Source organism: Thermobia domestica, chromosome 6 (genome assembly GCF_964235325.1).
Source record: "Thermobia domestica chromosome 6, izTheDome1.hap1.1, whole genome shotgun sequence".
Lineage (NCBI taxonomy): Eukaryota > Metazoa > Arthropoda > Insecta > Zygentoma > Lepismatidae > Thermobia > Thermobia domestica.
The window spans coordinates 98048665-98072957 of NC_137459.1; the positions used below are offsets into that span (position 1 = coordinate 98048665).

General features: G+C 34.4%; 1 protein-coding gene across 5 annotated transcripts in view; it reads right to left on the reverse strand.

Moving 5' to 3' along the window:
* LOC145688116 (solute carrier family 41 member 1-like) overlaps positions 1–24293 on the reverse strand; it is a 74304-nt gene that overhangs the window by 37322 nt on the left and 12689 nt on the right. For 3 of the 5 annotated variants that reach the window (XM_081761875.1, XM_081761877.1, XM_081761876.1), the window contains exons 2-3: positions 6846–7140; positions 3279–3458 (exon numbers count right to left, since the gene is read on the reverse strand). In XM_081761875.1, the coding sequence (XP_081618001.1) occupies positions 3279–3458; positions 6846–7073 (408 nt within the window). In that variant the 5' untranslated portion in view covers positions 7074–7140. Of the gene's footprint in view, positions 1–3278; positions 3459–6845; positions 7141–15543; positions 15595–24293 lie in introns of all 5 variants that reach the window. The other 2 variants (XM_081761874.1, XM_081761873.1) reach the window with 1 other exon arrangement.

Consider the following 24293-nt stretch of genomic DNA (forward strand, 5'->3'; position numbering starts at 1 on the left):
ATACGGAGTTTGTCCTACCACCAAAAGCCCGAGCTGCTGTCGTCACCTGCCCGTTGCCAACCCAGACATCTGACAGGTTTTCATTAAACTGGTATCTGTCTGTAGAGGAATGATACTGCTTTACAATGTCACTAACAATTCCTCAACGGAGCACAAGGAATGGTTTATTTCCATCTGTTTGTTATAAAGCACGTATGCATTAAAGAATGCGAAATTCATCATATGAAAGAATATTTTCCCAGGTTTTCTTGGTGTGGCGTACGCAGCAAATTGTTAATCGACCACCATAATTTTGTCACTGTAATTCAGAACTACTAGTTTCTTTCCCCCTTTTCACTTTTTTTTTTTTTTTTTTTTTTTTTACAGGGGCCATTATTTCAGTATAACAGACGGCTCACAACAGTGTAGCTTCCTTTCTATCCTTCTATATTACTTTCATATGTAAGAAAATAATGGACCACTTTCGGTGCTTTAAGAAAAAAAAAAAAAAAAAGAAAGAAAGAAAAACATTAACAATACGTAGATTATGTACTGCGAATGTACCCGTAACACGGTAGATGATAGTTTGCCTCAACAAATCCGCACCTTCTATCTATCAACCAAAATCGTATTTACCAGTTTCAAAATTAAACGCGAGCACATTCCGTTTAGCAGATAATTGAACTAACCTTTTAATGCTACTACGAGTTAACTCTAGTAAACAGTACACAACCTGTAAAATGAAACAGAGTATACTAGAATTTATCAGGCAAATGATTAGAAGAGTTATTTCACAATAAAGATCAACTGGTAACACTACTTTCGAAGTTTATCTTTTCTTCTTCCACAATAACTTTTCTTTTTTAAAACGAACTATAATAGGATGCAGCTATCCTTGAATCCAAAGCATCTGATGCTAGCAAGTGGATATATGTTATATGGTGAATCATCATTGTATTTTACTGTCGTTAGCAGTTCACATTGAGTACTTGCTTAAAAGAACTCAAAAGTCACATCTCTGAGAAATTCTGGATTCTTATCTATACGTGGAAATAGACTAACCTGAATCTCCTTTGGTCATCTGTGGTGCTTATTTCACGTTGAAACATTACAATTTCCTATATACGGTTGCAATGGCAGTGTTTTTCAAAGATAAATGGGAAGCTATTTTTTTTCTTTCTTTAAGTAAAGATTGTACATTAAGAAGTTTCCATTCACTGTCGGTCTTTTCCCTGAGGTATGAATTGCTTCTCCTTAACATAGTCCATTTCGTGCGATCATTATCTCTATCTTGTCCTTCCACCATACTTTCCACACGTCCATCGGTTGCAATTTTTTTCCTAAGTCCCAACTACGAAATTCAAAAAGTGAAATAGTGCGACTGGGTCGGAGATCGAATTTTTGTCACTAGCCTACTGTGCATATGCGCTAACCACTACGATGCACAGTCCAGTCTTAAATTGAACAGTTACACTCACCCTTAATGTTGGCGCTTAGCCATTCAGAATGTACAACTTCTGTTGAGCTTAGAGAACTCAGTGACCATATTAATGAACACTTATAACGACTGAAAACTAAATGAAATCAAATATTTAAGTTCTACATCCGACCTTTATGCCGTGTAGGCTAATAAAGATTGTGATGATGGTAATGAACAAAACAGTGGAATGAGGAAAGTGAGAAGGAACAGGAGCACCGAGAAAACCCATAGACACAGTGTTTGTCCACTACAAAGCCCAGTTGGCAGGAGCTGGAATTGAACCAGGGATCCGACATACCAGAGGTGAACGCACTACCACAGCCACCGCGGACCCCTACAACGACTGAATTAGATGACTATCATCACTCTGAAATCAATAGAATTCATCCTAGAGGTTAAAAAACACACCACTAATGTGTTCTGACAGGTTTATTTTCTTCTTTTTAATAATACTCAATACTGTTTTTCGTGTTTTCTTCACTGTAGTAGTTGTTTTTGAAATATCAAACATGCCTTGTACTTTAATACAATGAGAAGATATTCACATAGATAAAATAACAGAACTACAATGTATATCAACTTTTCATAAAATAAACTGATTTTCTTGAGAACTGTGAAGACACCTAAAACTATAGGAATAGTTAACATTCAAACAAAGCATTGAAACAACTATAGCATATTAACAACTGACACAAAAATCAAATCCTTATTCTTACAGTAAAACTGAAAAAAACACTTGATAAGCCGGAATTCTCTTTATCTGGACAAACAAACAAAAACAGAAAGGCAGAATGCAAGGTTCTAAATGAGGCTTAGAAGTCAACAATCGCATTCGTCATCTTGCTAAGTGGCAGCTAAGAATACTGTACTGTATTTTACTCATTGTTGTAGATATTATTGAACGCTCAACGGTGTTGTATACGTATTTAGGCCTATGCCCTTCCAATTGTTGCTGTAAACATAATTTTAATGTACTTTCCACTCTTCTTTCAGGTTATTCAATTAATCCAGACTATCTTTAATACGGTGAACTTATCCCCGATTAGTCCAGATTAACAAGATTTCTCTGTACTCTATTACTGTGTCACAATATTACTTTGAAAACTGGTTATACATGTACGACAAGGATAGGATTTAGCAGAGCTGTCATACTTAACTCTTAGACACTCGCTAAGAAAGGATTGTTACAAACTCGGTTCTTAAATACGGTAAAAGGACGGGAAATTCTTCTGGACCACAGGGGGAACTTCTCAACCGCCAGACGTAACGGCATGAAGTTAAATTAAGTTGGGAATTTTGGGGGTTTCTAGTTTACAAATTTTTAATTTGTCAATTTACACGAATGCAATAATGACCAGAAAGTCGTTTAATTTTATTTTAGTTTTTGTTAACCTGAAGGAAGCTATTTTCAAACTGCAAAGAGGCAAGAAACTTGTTATTCAAGAGTTCCCTCTCAGTAAATATAAATCTACCATCGAACTCAACAAAGGGAGATAAAACACTTCTTTTTATTCACAGCATTACTTGTTAAATCGATAGACCTAACGGAACAAAACTGGACTTCTAGGCTTTTCCGTTTAAAATAATATGAATCCGCTAGCCATTCACTAGCCAAAATACAGAATAATTTAGGAACGTATGTTTAATTTGTACAATATTCCTGCTTCCAAAATATTAAAAAAAAAAAAAATTAAAAATCATAGTTTGTGTGTGTCTAGTATTCGCCAAAAAAACTGACGTGTATTGGCACAGCTGGACATCTAAAGTGAGCTTTAAAAGCAGTAACTAATATACAACAAAAGAGATTTATATTACGTACCTGGATCAGAGTTAGATTTCCAACGATCATACTCCACTGTTCTTTAGGAGTGTCCATATGTCCCAAATTTGCCTGAGTTGAAAGTCTCGATGCTAGAGTCATTTCTAAATTACCTTTTAATCCTAATAATGCGGGAACTAAAATCATCATTTGAGAAACTTCTTTGAAAACGGGCCAATCCTAGAAAGAAACAAGTCATAAAAGCACATAAAATTTTAAGTTTATTCACAGGAATCACGTTCTTAATTTTACAAGAACGTTTTTTGTCATCCTGTTTTTGAAAAAAATACCTTGCCATTTCTAGGGTTAAAGACGCTTTAATTTTTGTGTTGCGTGTCTGCTGGTAGACCACTAAAGGCATGTGATATTGTCATTTCGTCTTTACAACTAGTTTAGCTTAAAGATCTGAAATATGAAGAGAAACTGAAGAAATAAAAAAAAAAAAAATCCTACCCCTTAAAAAGTATTTTATATAAAGGATTTAGTGTCTGGTGTATTCCTCATGAACAGCAAGCCATTTTTGTCAAAATTATGGATAGCGGACCCAGTTTCAGCAATGAGCTGATTTTGAGTTTAACGTCCCTTTCAGCAGTGAGGCTATATGAGACGGAACCTACTGATTAACGTGGAATCCGAACAACATGAGCTACTGCCGGGAATCGAACCCGGGTCTCCCACGCCAAACAGTTTTAGCAAAAGTGACCAGGGTTCCCCCACCATACTTAATTTGAAATGTTTGTTTTTTCTTTTTTTATTATCATCATCATCTGTGTGTTTCTCACTAATAATAATAATAATAATAATAATAATAATAATAATAATAATAATAATAATAATAATAATAAGTGATAAGAAGAGTAGTAAAGAATCTTCAACATCATTATTCAGTGGTAGTGATGGGCAAAATACCGGGAAAATATTTTTTTTGCTCTGGGTTTATTTCCGTTTTGGGAAAATATGGTGGTTTTTCGTACAACGACGAGAAACAATATATCTTTTATCTACACTTTTTTAAATTATTTATAAATGTATATCTCTTGGCGTGGAAAAAAATTACAGGATTTTTCGGAATATAATAATACAATTTTCATAAATTTTACTATTTTATAAAAAATAAGAAATATTTCTCAGGACTTATCACTAAACACCCATCTGAATACAATGCTACATACGATATAAGAAACAAAAATAGTAGCCTATGGACGTGTTACGTGTTTGAGCCAAACTAAGTATCACGCAAAACAACCTAAGCCAAATTATTTTTGTGTGAATTAGGAGAATACCAAGTGTGCTAATAATAGTACGTTTTAAAGTTTGTAATTTGAATTGATTGATGAAATCCATTGTAACATTAAGTTGCCTAATGACTAATAAATAATGCTTACGAAGGACCTTCGAACACAAATATCAATAATTTCGGGTTAGATTGGGAAGATAGTGGTTGACTAGCCCGCACTGAAGATAACTTCTCTCTACGTTAATTAAAATTATGTTAATTTTAGTAAGAAATAGCAGAAGAACCTGAATAGTTTGTTAATATAAATACTTTATATATTTTCATATTAGCAAAGTAAATCTCAGCTGGACTTCCGATTATGAGAATTAGGTTCAGGTTAAGTTAGCTTGTTTTGGTAAACGGAGCATAACTAGTAAAAAGCCTATTATGATGTAAACTTATGCAAGAATCAAGAAAATTATGTAAAATCACACGTATAAAATTATAAGAATTCTATACTTTTCTCATGAACGAGAGGCAAAGTATCACTAAATCACATTTATTACATCATTTGTAGATGTATTTTATCATTCTTAAGCAAAGTAATCTAACATTACCTAACTTGAAGTAATATGTAATATGTAAGTAAGGTGGAAAAGTTTTCTTTACCCTTTCTTAAACTTCGATTCTAAAAGCTTTTTCTTACGCACAAAATATGCTCTTACCGTTTCTCCTTCACCCATGCTATATATATATATATATATATATATATATATATATACAAACAAACAAACAAAACAAACAAACAAACAAACAAACAAACAAACTCATGCTCTCTTGACTTCACAGAAGATTGTAAATGTTCTTCCGAGTTGTTTCTAATTGTTGTTGTGAGTCTAATTCAGTTAGCTGTGGTGATGCAGTTCCACTCGAACTACACGTTGAGAATGTAATAGAATCTACAAATTGGTATAAATTTGGTGATCGAGTATTTGTATCTGTTCCTTGGTTCCGAATAATCCTACTAAATAAGAGATGTACGCTTCCAGCTTGTTTGCAGATGCTTTTTTCTTTTTACATCTTATGAACACCTGTAGCCAGTGGTGTCATTCAAATCATTTAACAACCAGTTCTGTAATTAACTTAGTATTAATATTATTACTATATGATTATATTATTATTATTTATTAAAATGATACTAGCAAGTGACTAGCATTCATTCATATAGCATCTGTAAATTCATGTTTTGTATACTGATTTTCAGAAAAAGAAATACTACTAGACAATTACTATTACTATTTGTAAGTGCTGAATCTAGAGGTAAAGAGACGGTTCTGGGAACCTGAGAAATTTTAACATTCGGTTCGGGGGAACCGGCTGAATAGCACCTTAATATGTGGGCTGACATTTTCTCCATATTTGCAGCTCTATGGGTCTTTTAACAAAATTGACATTTCACCGATTTATTTCCTTTCTCTGTGTACACTTTCCAGATATCACTTTTATGCCGTCCCGTTCTCAGAGCTAAACGTTTATTAAATACCAGCAATAAAAATGACACTGACTACACAACCAGACAAACTGTCAGCGTCTGCGTAAGTGAATAACGTTTCCAGTCTCACTTGATTAAAAAAAGTTGTGATTAAAATTGACGCAGATTACACTGGTAAAGATTCTGAAAATTAAAATCAATGAACATAAGCTAAAACCCGGGTTTAAACCCAAAATATATTTTCCCTCCCATTGTTTTTTTCCCTTTCGCCCATCTATAATCAATGGTAATGCCTACTGCACTTCAACGTTGGGCAAGCGAACTGCAAAGTATTTTAAAAATTGACATTTTTTAAAGGATATTATAATAATTTTTAATATAATATATCCAATCAAGTGATCTGTTCACAAATTTCCTCTAGTATATTTTCCCCCTATATGTTTTGTTTCCATATCCACGTTCAAACGTACTTTTGAATTTTAAGTTTATTATGTGTGTATGATTCTAAGGAAAAGCTGAGTGTAGAAATTGAATTTGCTAACACTTACTAGAGAAAGATGAACTTAAGTGGAGCTATAAACAAAAACAAAGAAAGGACATCAATTGAAAGCTAAAAATGCCGAAACATTTAAAAGAATTTGATACATATTTGCTAAAGGGAATATCTATTTCATTATTTAAAACTAAGCTTTCGATAGAAAAGACGTCCACCTCAAACTCACATGGTCTGGGATAAATCCGGTGCCCTCGTTTATCACAGGTAAGCGTTTTACCACTGAGCTAATATGTATTATCTAATCAGCATTTCTAGAATTCTTTGCTATCTGAACATACATTAAAATCTAAATTACGTACTTACTTGTACTATATGTAAAACCAACCCTGCACCAACCATTCCCAGACCAGCAATAAGGAATGGGATGGATACTTGCAGGGCAATGGATAAGTAAGTTTCCTTAATCTCATGATGTTCGTCAAACATTTTGGAGTCAACGACAACATCAGGCAAACGGCCATTCTCTGGTTCTTCTACCAATGTCAGTTCAACGGCTTCCTCAGCCGTGGTATTGTCAGGCTTCGTTATCATTTTGATGTTGAAATATTTGCACTTTATGGAGGCTGGGGATCGCACATTCCCTGGGCTTCTGAAGAGCCTGAAAATTAAAGTCAGAAATATAAGACAAAAATATTAAGACATTTCACCTGCAAAATATTCCTCATGATTCTTTCTTAACTTAGATAATTTGGTTTGATTTGAGTTTGGCATCCTTTGGAGTAGCAAGGCTCAATGAAACGTGGATCTACAGCTTAACGCGAAATCTGAACCATATGAGTTTCAGCCAGGAATTGAACCCGGTTCTCCTGCAACCGCTAAACATATAGTCACGAGGGAGCTCTTCGTATCATAGGCAACTAACAGTTACCTCACCAGAAAGTATTTACAGCATATCGGAATACTCTAATAGAGTTTTATTACACATTAATACACTGATAGTCAATAATTCCTCTGTATAACAAATAATATGTTCCCTATATTTTAATAAACAAATAAGTAAAAAGAAAGCAAAATAATAGTTTAAAGAAGATCCAAATGGAAAGTAAAAATAAATAAATAAATAAAAAATACTGAAACAATAAAGGCAAACTTGAATTTTCAACATAAGTTCTTCTTCGCACTACTGTTCAAGCAAACACAAGAAATTAAATAAATATGGAGCTAGACAAAATCAGAACCCATCAATATAATCAAAAGCACTAATATAGACAATGGAGATATTATTATCAAGTGAATCATTATCAAGTCAATCAGCCGTTGAATCTGTACTTTTGTGTATGTCTAGATTAAGCAAATAATGACCCCAATTCACTATAGTGGATACATTTCATGTCAAAAGAGAGAATACTAACTTAGAAAAAAAAAAGTGTAACCATACGTAGTATTTCATCAAAGACAATGAATCATATTAATACTTCTCAGCTGTGAACCTGACATCTCATTAAAATGGAAAAAAAAAAAGTCATATTGCATTCGTGTGCAAAGCTTAAGGTTGAGATATATATAAATTAACACAAAACATTCCATAGTCGGTGGAAATGAATAAGCAGCGGTCTCATACACGTACACATGGAGTTAGACGTTTCCAATGTGACTGTAAAGCAGAGTGGGTCTGCTCGCCCAACAAGGAGTTGAATGAAAGAGTTAAGACAGCATATGCCAGTCAATACTCTTTTAAACTGCATTGTGGCTGTGTTACAACAACACGGCACGGAGACAATATTTGGATGACTTAACACGGGGGAAGAATCACGAAACCAGAAGAAGGACAAAGTGTGACGAGTGTACCAGTGGTATGGTATTGTCCATAGCATTGCTTCACATGCAAGGGGAACGTTCCGAACCCAGGCAACGCTGTGCGAAGAAGAGGTGGTGGTCGACCACGGTCAACTACAGCAACCGCTACATTATGCAACAGGCAAGAAGTTATCGACGCCAAACAATGGGTGAAATTGAAAATACATTTAGCAGGACTGCAAAACGCCCAATCTTACGGTTTATAGCGGTATGGGCGTGGTCTCTTTGCCCGACAGTCATTATGTTGTGTTACGTTGAGACCGCGTATCAGTGGCACCGCTTCCAGTGGTACAAAGAACATCATAACTGGACCGTAAAGTGGGGTTCCATTGTCTTTACAGATGAGAGCAAAGGGCATACCGACTTCCAAATCTTTGAACGCGGTACACTCACCGGCCAACGTTATTGTGACACTGTACTCCTTCCCCACGCGTCTCTCTTCAGCGGTGCAGTCGTCCACGACTTAATCTGTATAGATGATAATGTGCGACAGCATTGAACAACACAGGTGGCAGGTTCATTGGAACAAGAGGATATTCGGCGGATAGACTGGCCAGACCCCTCCGAGTTGAATCTCATCGAGCACGTGTAGAATGTTATAGGAAGGTGTCTTGCAGCACGTCCAGATCCAGCACGAAATATCCACCAGTTGTTAATACCGCTGGTGGTGGAATGGAACTCCTTACCGCAATAACTCCATATCAACCTTTCGAGCAGCATAGGAGCACATTACAAAGCATGTATTACTGTCCATGGTGATCACACCCTTTTAAGGACCATTTCGCTCGTTCTGTAATGTCAAGGAGGGGGAGGGGGGCATCATGTGTCGCAGTATCTTCAGTATGTATTAGTTGTTTCTGTATAAAAGCATCATTTTTGTTTCTCTAATCAGGTGTTTTTGTTTCTTGCATACTCTATCATACTGTGGCACTACTTTTCATGTATGCTACTTGAGAGTGACAGCATTCGAAACTTACTTTCGTCCTTAAGTTTTGCACACTAGTGTAATTGTTGCGCCTAAGTCTTCGGCCTGCTTTATACTATAGGTTAAAATCGTACTCAATTAAAACATCTAATTATTTAACTTTTTCCCACCCACATGCGCTTATACAAATATTATTGTTTAAATCTAAATATGATTATAGTCCTTGTCTAAATGCTTATTTAGACAGGGACCTTAATCATATTTAGATTTAAAAATCACGTTGACATTCAATATCATCGCTATTCACTTAGAAATAATTAAACTGAAGCAATACAGTTAAAGTTACGATTAAATCACAATATTAGTGTACAAATACAGAAACATTAATACTCAGATCTAAATATGATTACGGCCCTTGTTCTATCCAGAAATAATTAAACTGAGACAATGTGGGTTTTAAGTTGCAATTTAATCGTTACAATAATTTTAAATCGACAAACTGCCTGAACGCTAGCAACACCTATTGGCACCAGGCAGAGCAAACAGCGACACTTATTAGTGTGACTGTTAACTACTAAAAACTACCGTGACGCACTGATACCTTTGTCCTCTATAAAAAGCGTTTAAGGATTTTATCGGTATCAAGTGTTCAATTTAATCACTTCTGACTTGCTTAACATTTTTTTTTTTTTCACCACACATTACAGACTGAGTACTAAACAACGTACAATCAAGCTTATCAGCACATTCCCATGTCACACTTCCCTTCCGTCTGTATCTTCGGTACTTTTATTATATTCTATATTAGCTGAATTAATATATATATGCAATATTCTCAGTTTGCACACGTAGTTAATTGTTATAAACTTCATTGCTTAACAATGTTAAACCTCCAAGCTCACACACATACAAGTTACAATACAAACTGTTAGTTACAGAAACCAATTATTTGCAATTAATAAAAGATTTAAATGCAAACAAAGAAACAAAAATAATCCTGGTACAATCGGCTGAAAGAGTATTCCCCAATACTATTTCTCTTGTTAATGTGATTATTGTGAATTGATGCAATCAATTAAGAATTACGTCTCATCGGTTTATAGGAAAATCAAACTTTTCTTTAGTTATAGGAAGTTACAAATCAGCCACTCCCTTCGAAGTTGTTTACAGAAAAAAGTACTGTATTAGTCGTCTGTACAAAAACATGCAAGAATTACATCGACAGTTGTCTAAATGTGTTTTGTTATTACGTCCAGAATGCAATTTATGCTGACAATTTTTCTTGTCTGGTGCAAGAAGACTAAGAGTGGGAGGAAAAACAAGCCACGATCGAACTGAATTATGAGATTATGAGATTAAGCAACATACAGAGAGGCTGCATCATCAACCAGGCAGATCTTAGTGCCAGTCATTATCAGGTGCAGCAAATCCACACATTTCTCTTGTCACAGTTGCCGGTGAGCTTCAGGACTTGCAAGGAATCACAACCACACTCGGGTTAACCTGGACTGTCCCAGATACATCTTCGAACTGTCAAGCGTGCTGGAGAACTGATCTTCGTAAGTCTGTCGCTGTTGCATAGCTACAGATGCGTTCCACGACTGTAGTCAACTATCTGCATCGATTGGGCTAGATGGTGGCTCGTCGAAATCATCTACTCCGGGCAGCAACTATTGAACACATATTAGCATGGGCCACGGACATGATTAACAGACCCTTGACATTTTGCCACACTGTCATTTTCTTCGTTCACTCCTGATTTGCACGGTTCTAGACTGTGGAAAGGTATTCATGTGGTAACTGCCAGCCGCGAATTTAGCTTGAATCATCCTCAGCAGCTGTGCATCGTGTTTTATACATATACAATGGTATGGAAAGTCAAAGGAAAACAAGTTATTCGAACCTCATTGAATCACTGCCCAAAATGTTTGTTTCTATCCTTGCACTGAGCCTCCTACCAATATTTTCCAGTAGTCAGATGTCCGAGACTATTTTTTTGTTCATGGATGATGAGGTTCCATGTCACGGTGCAAAATAGACCTGAACATAGTATGAAAAATTACGAAAACTGACATGGCGAAGACAGAGAATGGATAAGAACCAAACAGATCACATGTGAACCATGTTGGATAAAAACATTCAATAAACGTCACAAAACTCAAAACCAAAGCATATCTACTGGTCTTGTCACGGGCCATTTATACGTATAACAAATCTCTACTTCAACTTCGGACTAAAGAACAAATTCTGACAACCAATGTTTTTATCAAACGTCAGCGAATAATCTATATATATAAAATTGAAAATCACTATGTTTGTGACTCTAAATCTCCTGAATGGCCCGACCAATCTCGATCAAATTTGTAACATGAATGAGGTTCGAGGTTGGGCTGGTTTTAGGCTATTCACTTTGATGGTAGAACTGAGGGTTGGGGGAGGGGGTATTAAAAAATAAATAAAACTTAATAACTCCTGAACAACTCGACCGATCTTTATCAAATTTTCAACAGATCAAATTAGATGGGGTTCAGGCCTGGGATCGTTTTGATGATTTATATTTGACAGAGCAACGTAGTGGATGAGAAGGAGGGATATATATATATATATATATATATATATATATATATATATATAAATCAATGTGTATATAAGACTGAAAGTTACTATTTTTGTAACTTAATAACTTTTGAACTATATGAACGATCTCAATCAAATTTTCAAGATACATGAGGTTCGGATCTGGAAACATTTTTGTAATTTCATTTTAACGGTAGATCCTAGGGAGGGGGGCGTATAAATAAAAACTAATAAAACCTAATAACTTTTGAACCACCCAACCAATTTCGATCAAATTTTCAACATATATGAGGGTCGGACCTTGAGTGTTTTTTTTATCGTTTCACTTTGACGAGCCAACCTAGGGGAGGGGGATATATATATATATATATATATATATATATATATATATATATATATATATATATATATATATGTATGTATATATGTGTTAAAAAAATTAAAATTAAAATGACTGCCTTTGTGAACTTCTTCACTCTTGAACCACCCGACCGATCTCAATGAAATTTTCAACATTCATGAGTTTAGGGACAGGGATTACTTTAGGCTATTCACTTTGACGATGCAACGTAGGGGAGGGGAACAGAAAGTTAAAAATGATAAAAAATGACTGATATTAGTGTTGAATCCATAGTATTTGGGGTCGATGTGAAAAACAGTGACACTTCTGATGCTGTTTCAATCCAAATCCAGCGCTGATAGTTGGGAGGGGAGAGTACAACGTAGGGGAGGGAGATAAACATTTAAAAATGATCGAAAATGACTAATATTAGTGTGGAATCCATAGTTTTAGGAGTAGCTGAGATTAAAAGTGCCAATTCTGATGCCATGTGCGCAGCACGGAGGAGGGGGAGCTATATATAATAATAGTAATCGAAATTGACCAATATTAGTGTCTAATCCATAGTTTTCGAGATCATTCAAATGAACAGTGACATTTCTGATCTGGTTTAAATTCAAAATCAACCTCGCCTCTTGGGAGGGGAGATATATATATATATATATATATATATATATATATATATATATATATATATATATATATATATATATATATATATATATATATATAAATGATCGAAAATGGCTAGTATCAGCGTCGAATTTATAGTTTTCTGGGTCGCTTAGATGAACAGTGATACTTTCGATCCCGTTTAAATTCAAATTCAACCCCGTAACTTGGGGACGGGGAAAGTATATATGATCCAAAATGGCCAATATTAGTGTCGAATCCATGTTTTTCGGGGTCGCCAAGATGATCAATGATCTTTTCGATGCTGTTTAAATCGATGCCATTAAAAACGAAAACAGCATATTTCACGATTACTAAACACATGAGATACGGAGTTATGCATTTAAATTTTCATTTCAACCCAGCGAAGCGAGTAATATATGCTAGTTAATAATAATAAAGCCTCCTCAAATAATTATAGCAATCAATTGGTGGTACGTTACATATAATGAGATGTAATATGAATAAAGAAAAAAAAGGGACAAATATCTCTACCGATAAAATACATTAACCAAAAGCCGTGCTGTGAACGTACTATCAGGAAAATAAACGAAGTTTCTCGTGACGAATTGAAATTGTCGTGGTAGTATGAACACTAACACTTAATACAAATTATTAGAAGTAGTAAATGTATGTTATGTAGTAATAAGATATACTTAAAATGTAGCTAGTTATAGTAGGCATAATGTATTTACAGATTTAGCAGTAATACGAATATGTAATGTAAAAAAAATCCTTGAAACAAAGTCCTGCATATTCACTTTATAAAAATTAGTAACTAATAATTGCATAATTCTTATTGATATTAAATTGTTCACTACTTTTGATGAGACATGTACAGGGTGAGCGGGAATTAACTCACTATCGAAAACTATACGTTTTTTTAATACTAAACCAATTTTCATCAAACAAAAAGCATTTTGTTCTTTACAGCAGTAGAATTGTTGTGTATTGCTAAAATTCCACATAAATACCACTATTATCCACCAGTTTTCGTAAACAGTTGGGAATGTCTGCGACAGACTTCTGTAGATACTCCAGTGGTACGTTCGCAAGAATTTGGCGAATTTGCTCTTCCAATTAACCAAAGGCTTACTGATTTTGTGCGACAAAACTCCTCTTTCACCCGCCCCCAGAGGAAGAAGTTGCAGGGCGTTAGGTCACAGTTCCTTGCTGGCCAATCAAGGGTGCCACGTCGTCCCAACAAGCGTCCTAGAAAATGGGTGTCGAGCCACGCGCGGACAGGACGTGCGAAATAAGGCGGGACCCCATCTTGCATAAATACTAGCTAGTTGTAATTGTCCCAGGTAGATACAATACAGTGAATGTAATCTTCAAGCATAGCAAGGTACCGTTCTGCATTCATTGTGTCCCGAATGATGTATGGACCCATAATTTTCGTAGATGCCATGCCGCACCACACTGTGACCTTTAGGCGATGTTCGCATTTTTCAACAATCACCCTCCGAACACTCTCCTTCCTAATAACTGTTGCAAACCTCCCAACATGAAATATGACTTCATCTGACCATAGTGTATTACCAAAAAGATCGGACCAGTTTTCATATCAAACAAGCATCATCATCTCGTACTCCAATCGATGATCACTCTTCTGGTCATAATTTCTGGCAATAATGCGGTTTCCATGGACAATAATTCAATTCTACTTTCTGAACAGTTCGGGTTGTGTGTAAGATTAAACCACTTTCGCGAGACGCTTGTCTTTGTGATTTCTGAGGACTTCGAGTGAACATTTACTGAACCATTTGAGCATTTTTCTCTGTCCTGGATGTTAAAGGGCGACCGCGTCTTCTATCTCCTACAGAACCCGTGTCTATTAGCTTCGAATGCCAATTCTTTACTTTCTTTGTATCTACCGAGGCACAAGGTCCTTTCACACTTCGCTACCCTCTTTCTGCTTGTACGACGGACTGACATACTTCGTACCGGGATGCCAATTAAGCCCGCTCACGCAAGATTAGAGATTGCATCATGGTCCGTAAATGATACCTGCAATGACACAAAAAAGATATGCTTTTTGTTTCATTACAACTGGTTAAATATTATATATATATATATATATACAATTTTCAGTAGGGAGTTAATTCCGATCCACCCTGTATATTACGAATTCTGGGTTAAACTTAAGCTTCAAGGAGAAAAACAAAACTTACATAAAGAAGCATTTAATCACATTTTAGTATTAAAATCTCTTGTGGAGGAATTTATGTGTAAATAGGTAAGAAAAAATTAGGTGGATTTTTTGAAAAAATGAAGGAGCTTTTTTCATTCCACTCATGCTTAGTTATAATACCCCAAGACTCTGTAGATTTTATAACCCATCTGCAGGAAGAACAAAAAGCCGCGTTAATGAAAAGCATAAACACTGTTAAGAAAGGTAACAAGAAAGTGTTGTATCAAAAAATGAAAATCACGTAGAAAAACTACAGAATCAGTGGTCAAGGAACCAATGTCGTAAAACACATTAGTTCAACTGATCTCTTACCATCTACTTCCTCGTCCTATTGAAAATTTCTCTCTGTGATTTATCGTCTTTCTCTCAGTCATAACACATAAGTAAGAACGACAAATAACGCAAATTGCTGACTATAAGCCTAATTAAACGTGCATTTAACAAGCATTGCTTTTTAAGAAACTGTAGCACTAAAAGAAAAAAAAGACAAACTTACTCCATTTTTCCTGGAAAGCTTATCAACACGGAAGGCACCATAAACATGGAGCTTCAAAAACAGAAAAGACAAAATAAATTTAAAGAAAGAAAAAATCAGAATAACTAAATTTCCCATGCACCTGTATAACTACAATCAAGTTTACAAAATTCGGAATAATAAAGAAAAAATGCCTAGACTGGGTAATAATGATAGTGAAGTTTAAAAAATAAATGAAAGAAATGCTGAAATAACTACCTTTTACCATATTTTATAAATAAGTATCTGAAAAGAAAGAAAGAAAGCCCGGTTGGACTTACATAAAAAAAAAAAAAAAAAAAAAAACTACTTTTAATATCTGGAGTAGAAGATAAACTAAACACGAAATAATAGGAAGAATTATGAAAATTTAAGAATTACATTCTCATTACAGAGAAATAACTCCATCTTAAGATTTTTGCAGCATCAGTTCTATTTTTGCTGTCACGTTCAAAAGCAGATTCCTCTGGTTATAATTAGTTTGTCAATACTATCTGAACTAATTCAACTAAATAAAATTAAACTAATTCACGTGTTAAACTATATTTTTCGTAAGAAGCAGAAAACTCTTCCGAGACTGCCCAATCACTCCAAAAGTATTGGATAGAGAAAATATGGGTGAGGGGATCATATTAGATATTTGATACCTAAAATGCTTCTTATTTATTCGAAAATAGAAATTCACAAGAAATGTCACAGCTGAAATTACCATTGTCAGCCATAACAAAAAACACGACTCATGGAAAACAAGTATGACAGGTAAGTAAAACAGCAAATAATTGAATTGATTCAACAATTTTAGAAAATTCTAAACTCAATTACACTTATTAAGTCATTAAAAAAAAAAAAAAATACATGAGGTATCACAATGAAAGTGTGGTAACGAAATAGAGAGAGAAAATTTGAAGAACCAACATGATGACGATGAAAATTTGAATCCACAGACGGAACTGCAAAATGATCTTAAATATTTTGCACTGTTACAACTGAAATTAATAGTTCTTAATGGATTAATGAAATTAAAAGATTTTAAACTTAATGGATCTTAGAAGATGCAAATTAACATAAAAAGGGTACAAAAGACACATCCCTCTCCGAAATGGTTTAACGCCAATAACTGCAGATGAGTGCACTTATTTCGGCCCAACTTCTGTAATACATAAACAATGAATTTTTTATATCTAAATAGTGATGATCAAGTTTGTGATTATCCAATCAACTCCAAACTACTTTCGCCATCTACTCGGGTAACATTTAGTTTCCTTTAGACCTATATTACACGGAATACAACTCACAACTAAGCGGTATTCTACCTTATACACGTTCCATAAATCATCACAATATAAAATACTTCAAATTTCCTGGAGAATGAATCAAACCATAAACACTGAAGACTCAACGTATTGTCACATTTACTGCTAATAACACATTGCTTATATTGCTGAATGCAACACGACATAAACTTAAAGGACAATTTTAATAATATGTCTTACATATATATATATAAAAAATAAACGTTTGTCAAAATCAATTCACACAATGCATTGCTCTAAGAAACATCCATTCAATATTAACAGAACATTCAAGGTCAGCACCAATTGTAATATACCACTACAATACACACATTATTTATAAATATAGGATTCTTCAATTTGCAACCCTCAGTCATAGCAATTACTTGAACTTAAGAGTGTTAACACCGAGCTATGGTGTTAATCGAAAATTAATGACACCAAACATAATTCAAATATTTGAAGGTAATAGGTACGTGCACACCTGCACGAGGTGAAGACGACCTTAAAAATTGTAAGCAATTGTAGCATTTCGTTACATGCAAAAGAAATTTTGGAAAACGAAACAAACAAGGTTGCCACAAAATTTTTAAAATAATTTTCCATGACTTTCCAGCTGTTTTGTACTTATTTTCCATGATCGCTAGATGAAAAATTAAAATAATACATTTTTTTTACGGCCCCCAGCATTCCCATAGCGCCCAACGGACACCTTATTTATTTTATTTCTTTTGTACACTTTACAAAATATATTTACATGCATATAACATTTGGATATAATATGTTTTGTATGAGAGAAAGAAAATGATCACTATGCAGTCTAAATGATTCGTTAAGCATGTGTTTGAACATGCGTTTTAAGAAAAACAATGATTCACTTTTCTGGATACAATAAGTTTTGTGTGAGAGCAAGAAAAATTCTTGTCTTGAATGCTCACTATGAAGTCTAAATGATTTGTTATGTGTTAACAAGTGATCTGTTATGAATAACCGTGGTTCACTTTTCCCCTTCATTCTCCAACCGTAGGATTTTCTCTGCAACTGCTTCCTCTTCTATCCGGGCTTTCATCCTAATGACCTTTCTCTCTTGTTGCAGTTTCTGTAGTTCCTTTGCAATCCTAAGTTTATCATTTTTCTATTTCTTCTCCTCTGTCTTCTGCTTTCGTGCTTCTTCCAAAAAACTTTCATACCTCTGTCTTGCTGCTCGAACAGATCCCAACATTTTACTTCTAATGGTTACATGTTCTCTACCACCGTGAAACTGGATGGCCTCTTAAACAGTTCTCTGTGCTGTGATGCTGAACTCACTCTGATTCTCAACCATGAAGTATTTGTTGATAACGAAAATCCAGACTCCACAGATTCATTACAATGCGAAACAATCAACACTAGCTTTACAACTTGCCACAGTTCAGCATACTTTTTATTCTGAAGAATACGTACATAGAAGTAATCTAATCGCTGTGGTTTATTAGCATGTTCCTCCAATATGTTTTTCAAAAAAACGTTTGTCTCAAAACATAGTTGAAAATATTGATGCTTTGTCTTTTCTGCAACACTTCCACTTATTCTGTTTAAACTCAAGAGTCTCTTAAGAACATTTGCTTTATTATTTCTTCTGTCACCACTGGGTTGTTTGTATGTTGTAATTTCAAGAAGACTTATTGTCGTCACAGAAACAAAAACTTTGTACTACTATCGTTACTAAGATACCCACTTAGTCTGTAAAAAAAGTATTAAAACAGCAAAAAAAATTTAAAACATACATCTTCATACAATTTTCCATGACTTTTATCCCTTTTGACCTTGTTTCCATGACTTTCCCTGACCACTTTCAATTTCCATGACTTTCCCTGACTTTCCAGGTCTGTGGCAACCCTGTGAAATAACTAATAATACACTTAATTTGATTTAGGTAGACCTTTGTAACATTTCCGCAAGAGTTTATTTATTAAAATTCAATGTAGTTCGAATTTCATGTTAAACTGTACTCCACGTGCCATATAGCCTTGGTGCTGAGAGGAACGCTAAACTTCAAATCAACCGAAAACAAAATAAAAAAGAACTACATGCAAAGCGATAGTGAAAAAGATTCCCTCTATAAGCATTAATTACTATCAAGTATTCAAATTTTAAATATCAAGTTTACAGTTATTCTTTATTCTGGGGGAGTATGAAAAGAGACATTGATAATCAAACGAATTAAGTAATGGTCAATCTTCTCTTCATTACAGGGTTGTTGAAATTTTCCCCAGCCCAAAATTCCCCCAGTGTTTTTGGGGGGGAGGGGGGGGTAAAACCACATAAAAAACACAATAAAACTCAAAAAAAAAAAGCCCATCTCAAAAAGATTTACTTCAAAACATGAATGAATAACAGCCTAAATGTGATCATAATTACTGTTTTTAATCGTACTTATTAGTATGCATCTAGTATCAGAATTGGGTTAAAATGTGTCTTTGTCAACAAAACAGAGTTTCCCTGAAAACAAAAATGGTTTGGGAAACATGTATATAAAATTTTGTTTGCACTCGATCAAGTACTCTGTAACAGTGCTCAATTTAATCTATTACATAAAAATGAAAGGAATCTTCTTCTTTTGTGCTTAGATCATGGGGAAATGGCTTAACTATTTGGAAGGAATTTTCGGATGTAGTTACCACGTACCTCGAAATGGGTTTTTAATCATATTCTACGAGGGAGTGGGGGGGGGGGTCAAAATCTATGTGAGGAACTTGCATCTCACGGTCTTTTCAAGTTAGGAGGATAAAACTTTTTATATAAACTCCTCATTAAAAATAAGTGAACCCGTGTCCTAGCGTTAAGAATTTCCATTTTAAGTGGGGAAAGGGGAGCACTTTCTATAATTTGAAAGCGATGTTGCCTGTTGTTTCTGATCATATCACGGGGAAACGGTTAAGCAGTTTTAAATTAACTTTTGAACATACAGTAGTTAGTACCTACCCTGAGCTGGGTCTTTATCACATTATTTCTATTCAAGGGCGCATCCTGGGGGAAGGAGGTTTAGAATTCATGTAAAAAAAAAATATAGTATGACACGAGTCCGCCAAATTAGGAAGATGAAACTCGGAATAAAAACTGGTCATTAAAAAAGTGGGCATGTGTTCCAACGTTTTTGAAAATGTTCGTTTCAAGGAGAGGAAGTGATTTTGTTATTCCACTGTTTACATTGAAAGCGATGTTGCATGTTGTTTGTGATCGCAACAAGGGAAACGTTTGAACAGTTTGAAATGAATCATGGAACATAAGTTATTGTTATATATTTGTTATTTTGCTTAAAGAACGCATGGTAATGGAAGTAGAGAAGGTTCTAAACTTCAACCAAAATTATAGTATCTCATGAGCACGTCATGTTAGAAGATGAGATTCGGCATAGAAACATCTCACTACAAACAAAAGGGCATACCACTTCTGTTTTTGAAGGAAAGAAAGAGAGCGTTTTCTACAATTTATTTTTTCATATTTAAAATGACGATTCCAGTTTGTGATCGCGTCACAGGGAAATGGTTGAACAGTTTGAAATGAGTTTTTCAATATAGTTAGTACCTACCTCAAGCTCGGATTTTCTCATGTAACTTTTCTTAAAGAGCTTATGCCAAGGGAGAAAGGGATATAGAATTCATGCCAAAAATGGAATATCTTATGGAGTTTTTTATTGCAATACTTTCCTTGATATGCGTATTGTAAGGGGGAGGGGAGGGTCAAATATTTCCCATGAACGTAATTCTCTCCGTGCAAAGAATGGGCATTTCAGCTAGTATAGAATAAGAAGTAATGCGACTACATTTCCTTTGTTTTTGTAGTGTACACTTGTGTATTAATATAAAACTTAATACTAAAATATTAAGTTTTAACATAAACAGATAATAAAACGTCTTCCTCCATACGTCAGTTAATTACAAATAGTGAACTTTTCAGTTGAAAAAGGAAATTACTAAAGATGTACCTCTATCTTTTCAACACTAACGGTAATCAGATCGTGAAGCTTCCTAATTCTTCCAGTTTATCTGGTGGAGCATGTGAAGTACAGTGTAATTATTGTATATCGCAAAAGCCCCTCAATCGTAAAATCTATTGTAAGAAAGCAAATCTGGAACTGAAAATTAGGGGGAAAAAATCCATTTCCAAGATTTCAGTTCTTAAACAAACACTTTTTTATTTCTTTTAGAAAAACATCATCGATTCAATAGAGCCATTTTCATCTCTGACTCCTGAACTTGAGGTACTATCCCAGTATTTGCCTGGCGTGCTTTGAGGGAAAATAAAATAATCTTTAGTCAGGACGGCTGGCTCAAGGGTTTGGATCCTGAGTGTAAGAGGGGATTTTTATTTCTATTCTGTATTACATAAAATTACCCACCACTTTGTTACTCAAAAAATCGTGTACTTCCTTCTTTCTAGGAAATCGAAATATAACTGAGTTAGATTAGGATTTAGATTTATGGGCTTTTGGTATCTATGGCCGTTTTAGTCCGTCACGTATGAGCATTATGTCCCTAGCCGATCACACTATACGAAGAAAGGAAAGGAACAAAGGATTGGGGTTGCGTTGAGACATATATGCTAGGTACAATCCCGGTACTTGCGTGGTGTGAATGAGGAAAGCCCAGGCAAATCTCACTCAGGATGGTTGACCTGAAAAAGCTTTTATTAGAGATGTAAATGAGCGAACTTTTCAGGCGAACTTTCATTTTCGAAAGTTCGTTTCCGAACTTTTCATAAGCAACTTTTCCCGAACTTTCGCTTTCTTTTATTTACTAATTAGCGACACTCATTTCTATAATAACTTATTCTGAACATTGTGTGATGACTGTGAGCTAGCTATGTGTTATACAGTATAGTTATTTGCACCATAATGATACAAGATAGACTGACACATATTAAACATTGACATTATACATTAGATGGATAAGCACGTAAAACACATCATTGTAACTGAATCAGTGCTTTCCACACAGAAAAAAAAAAAAAAAAAAATATTAAATAAAATGATTAATTTTGTATTGGTAATGCGTGAGTTTATGATATAAACTTGTTTGTGCAAGTCAAATTTAAGTTTACGGTTGTCAGCATCTTGTAAAACTGAAGGTTTCTGCCGAAAACATACTGCTTTATGATATAGGCTTGGAATTTGAAATACATGCTTGTAACGTCTTTTGAAAAAATGTGAAAATTATGTACTATTAGAAAGAGAAAAAAGAAACTAAAATAAATTTACTTCGATTTGTAATATAGCCATGTTATATACCAAAATGTTTGTAATTTTACAGGGATTTTTAAATGGACAATGTAAAAAAAATGAGCCGAACTTTCGCGCGAACTTTTCATGTTTAAACTTTTCATGAAATTTTCCAACACTAGCTTTTATACTTCCAAACGAGTGTCCATACTGAGAAATATAAGCGAGTGTTAGTGGCGCAAGATGTGTTCCACGAAACGTGGATTGGCTTCACGGATTTCGCAACATTTTTCTTTGTTATTTTTAAGTTTAGTAAATATCCCATGACTATGCACCGAGTCTAAGGAGACTGTGATGATGAGATGGATGATAATGATGGCATAAGGGAAAATGGGACGGAACGGGTGAGCCCCGAGGAAACCCATGCACACGGTATTTGTCCACTACAAAGCGTACTTGGCGAAAGTTGGGATCGAACTGGGAACCCGCGCCAGAGGTGAATCACTGCGGCCCCACGAGCAATTTCATAGTTTCATTTGTACAATAAAACATGAATGCTCATATGGTATTTTAAGTAGGAATATGGCTTTGAACAACGTGCAAAATTTAATAAAACCGATCACAAGGTTTCCCTCTTACATTAGTTAAAACGAGATTAGTATCGCTAAATAGCTTGTTTTTATTATTATTATTATTATTATTATTATTTATTCGGTATCTTTGATTAAAAATGAAACACACGAGACCAACTACCATAAAAATTACCATCCATACACTCGTATACCAAACAAGATAACTAACCATCTGAAGCATTCACTTTTGACTTTATCAAAGGCTTCAGTAAAAAACAGTGATAGAAGAGTGTACTATACAAATCCTATACACTTACAAATCTATCACCACGTTAGTTCACTACATAATAAAGCAATTTTCATAACTACATATTACTAAACCCTTAACATTTCAGATCTAACAAGGGAAATATTGACTTAAGATCAGATCAAGTTACCACACCATTTTTCCACAGCTTAGTAATAATAATAATAATAATAATAATAATAATAATAATAATAATAATAATAATAATAATAATAATAATAATTAGAAACCACAACTTATTCCAGCACCCACTTCTTTCAGAAACTTTACTCACTCACTCGTATTTGATACTAGGCATGAAAGAAAGAGGTCTAAATCTGTTGAAATCGTAATTTTTAATCACGTCAATCTAAAATATCTGGCAGATATACACGTTTAACTATTTTTTTTAAATATATGTGTACAATGAATTAAACCTATCAAAATCTTATTTATGATTGAGAAATTTGTATTCCAATTTCGTAATAAAGGCTTAAAGTCAAAATTTACGGCAGTAAGCAGCATCTCACAATTTTAGTTTTACGTCTTTCAATCCTATAAAATAATGCACACAGAACTCTCATTAAGAACTAAATCCGAGAACACGTGCACCAAACATACTTCATACAGTAGTTTCGCAGTACTTAATAAATAAAACATAATTAATGTCAACAATGTGTTGTTTAATTTCATATTTGTAGTTTTCATTTTGAGTTATTTAAAATGATAAAGAAATAAAATAAAAAGAAAACAAAATAAATATTTTCGTCAAGAGTTTATTCCAACCAACGGAAGTTGTATCTCTTGATCACGAATGCAGGGTCAAGGTCACGACATGCGAGCATTTTAAAACCACAGATCTTGCATCTGCACAAGGGACTCTTATGTTCTTCACATTAATCAAAACCGTGCACGTGCGACACATTCATAAACGGTTCGGCGTCTCAAAGGAACGACATGAGCAACGTGTATGTTCACGAAGATGATCAGAAATAATGCACATATTCAATGAAACTAGCAAATAAAATACAAGTAATAGTCCTTAATTTGACAAGGTTTACAATATTTTAGTATCTCACAAAACTTCTAAATGTTCCAAACGCTTTGATGCCAAAACTATTTTCTTGAAGCTATTTTCCAGGTGCTTTATTCTATTTTGAAGTTTTCAGCCCTCTCGTCCCTACCACTTGTTTACTTTTACATATGTAAGAATATGTGTTGAAATAACCTACCAATGTATACATAGAAAAAAAACTTTAAAAGGAAAAGTTGCTGTTCAATTTATTTTTCTTTTTAACGCAAACATATAAGCTGTCTCTCATATTTCAATGTAATCCTTTCTCTTGGTGTGTACAAAATCTAAATGAAAGGACAGCTATACT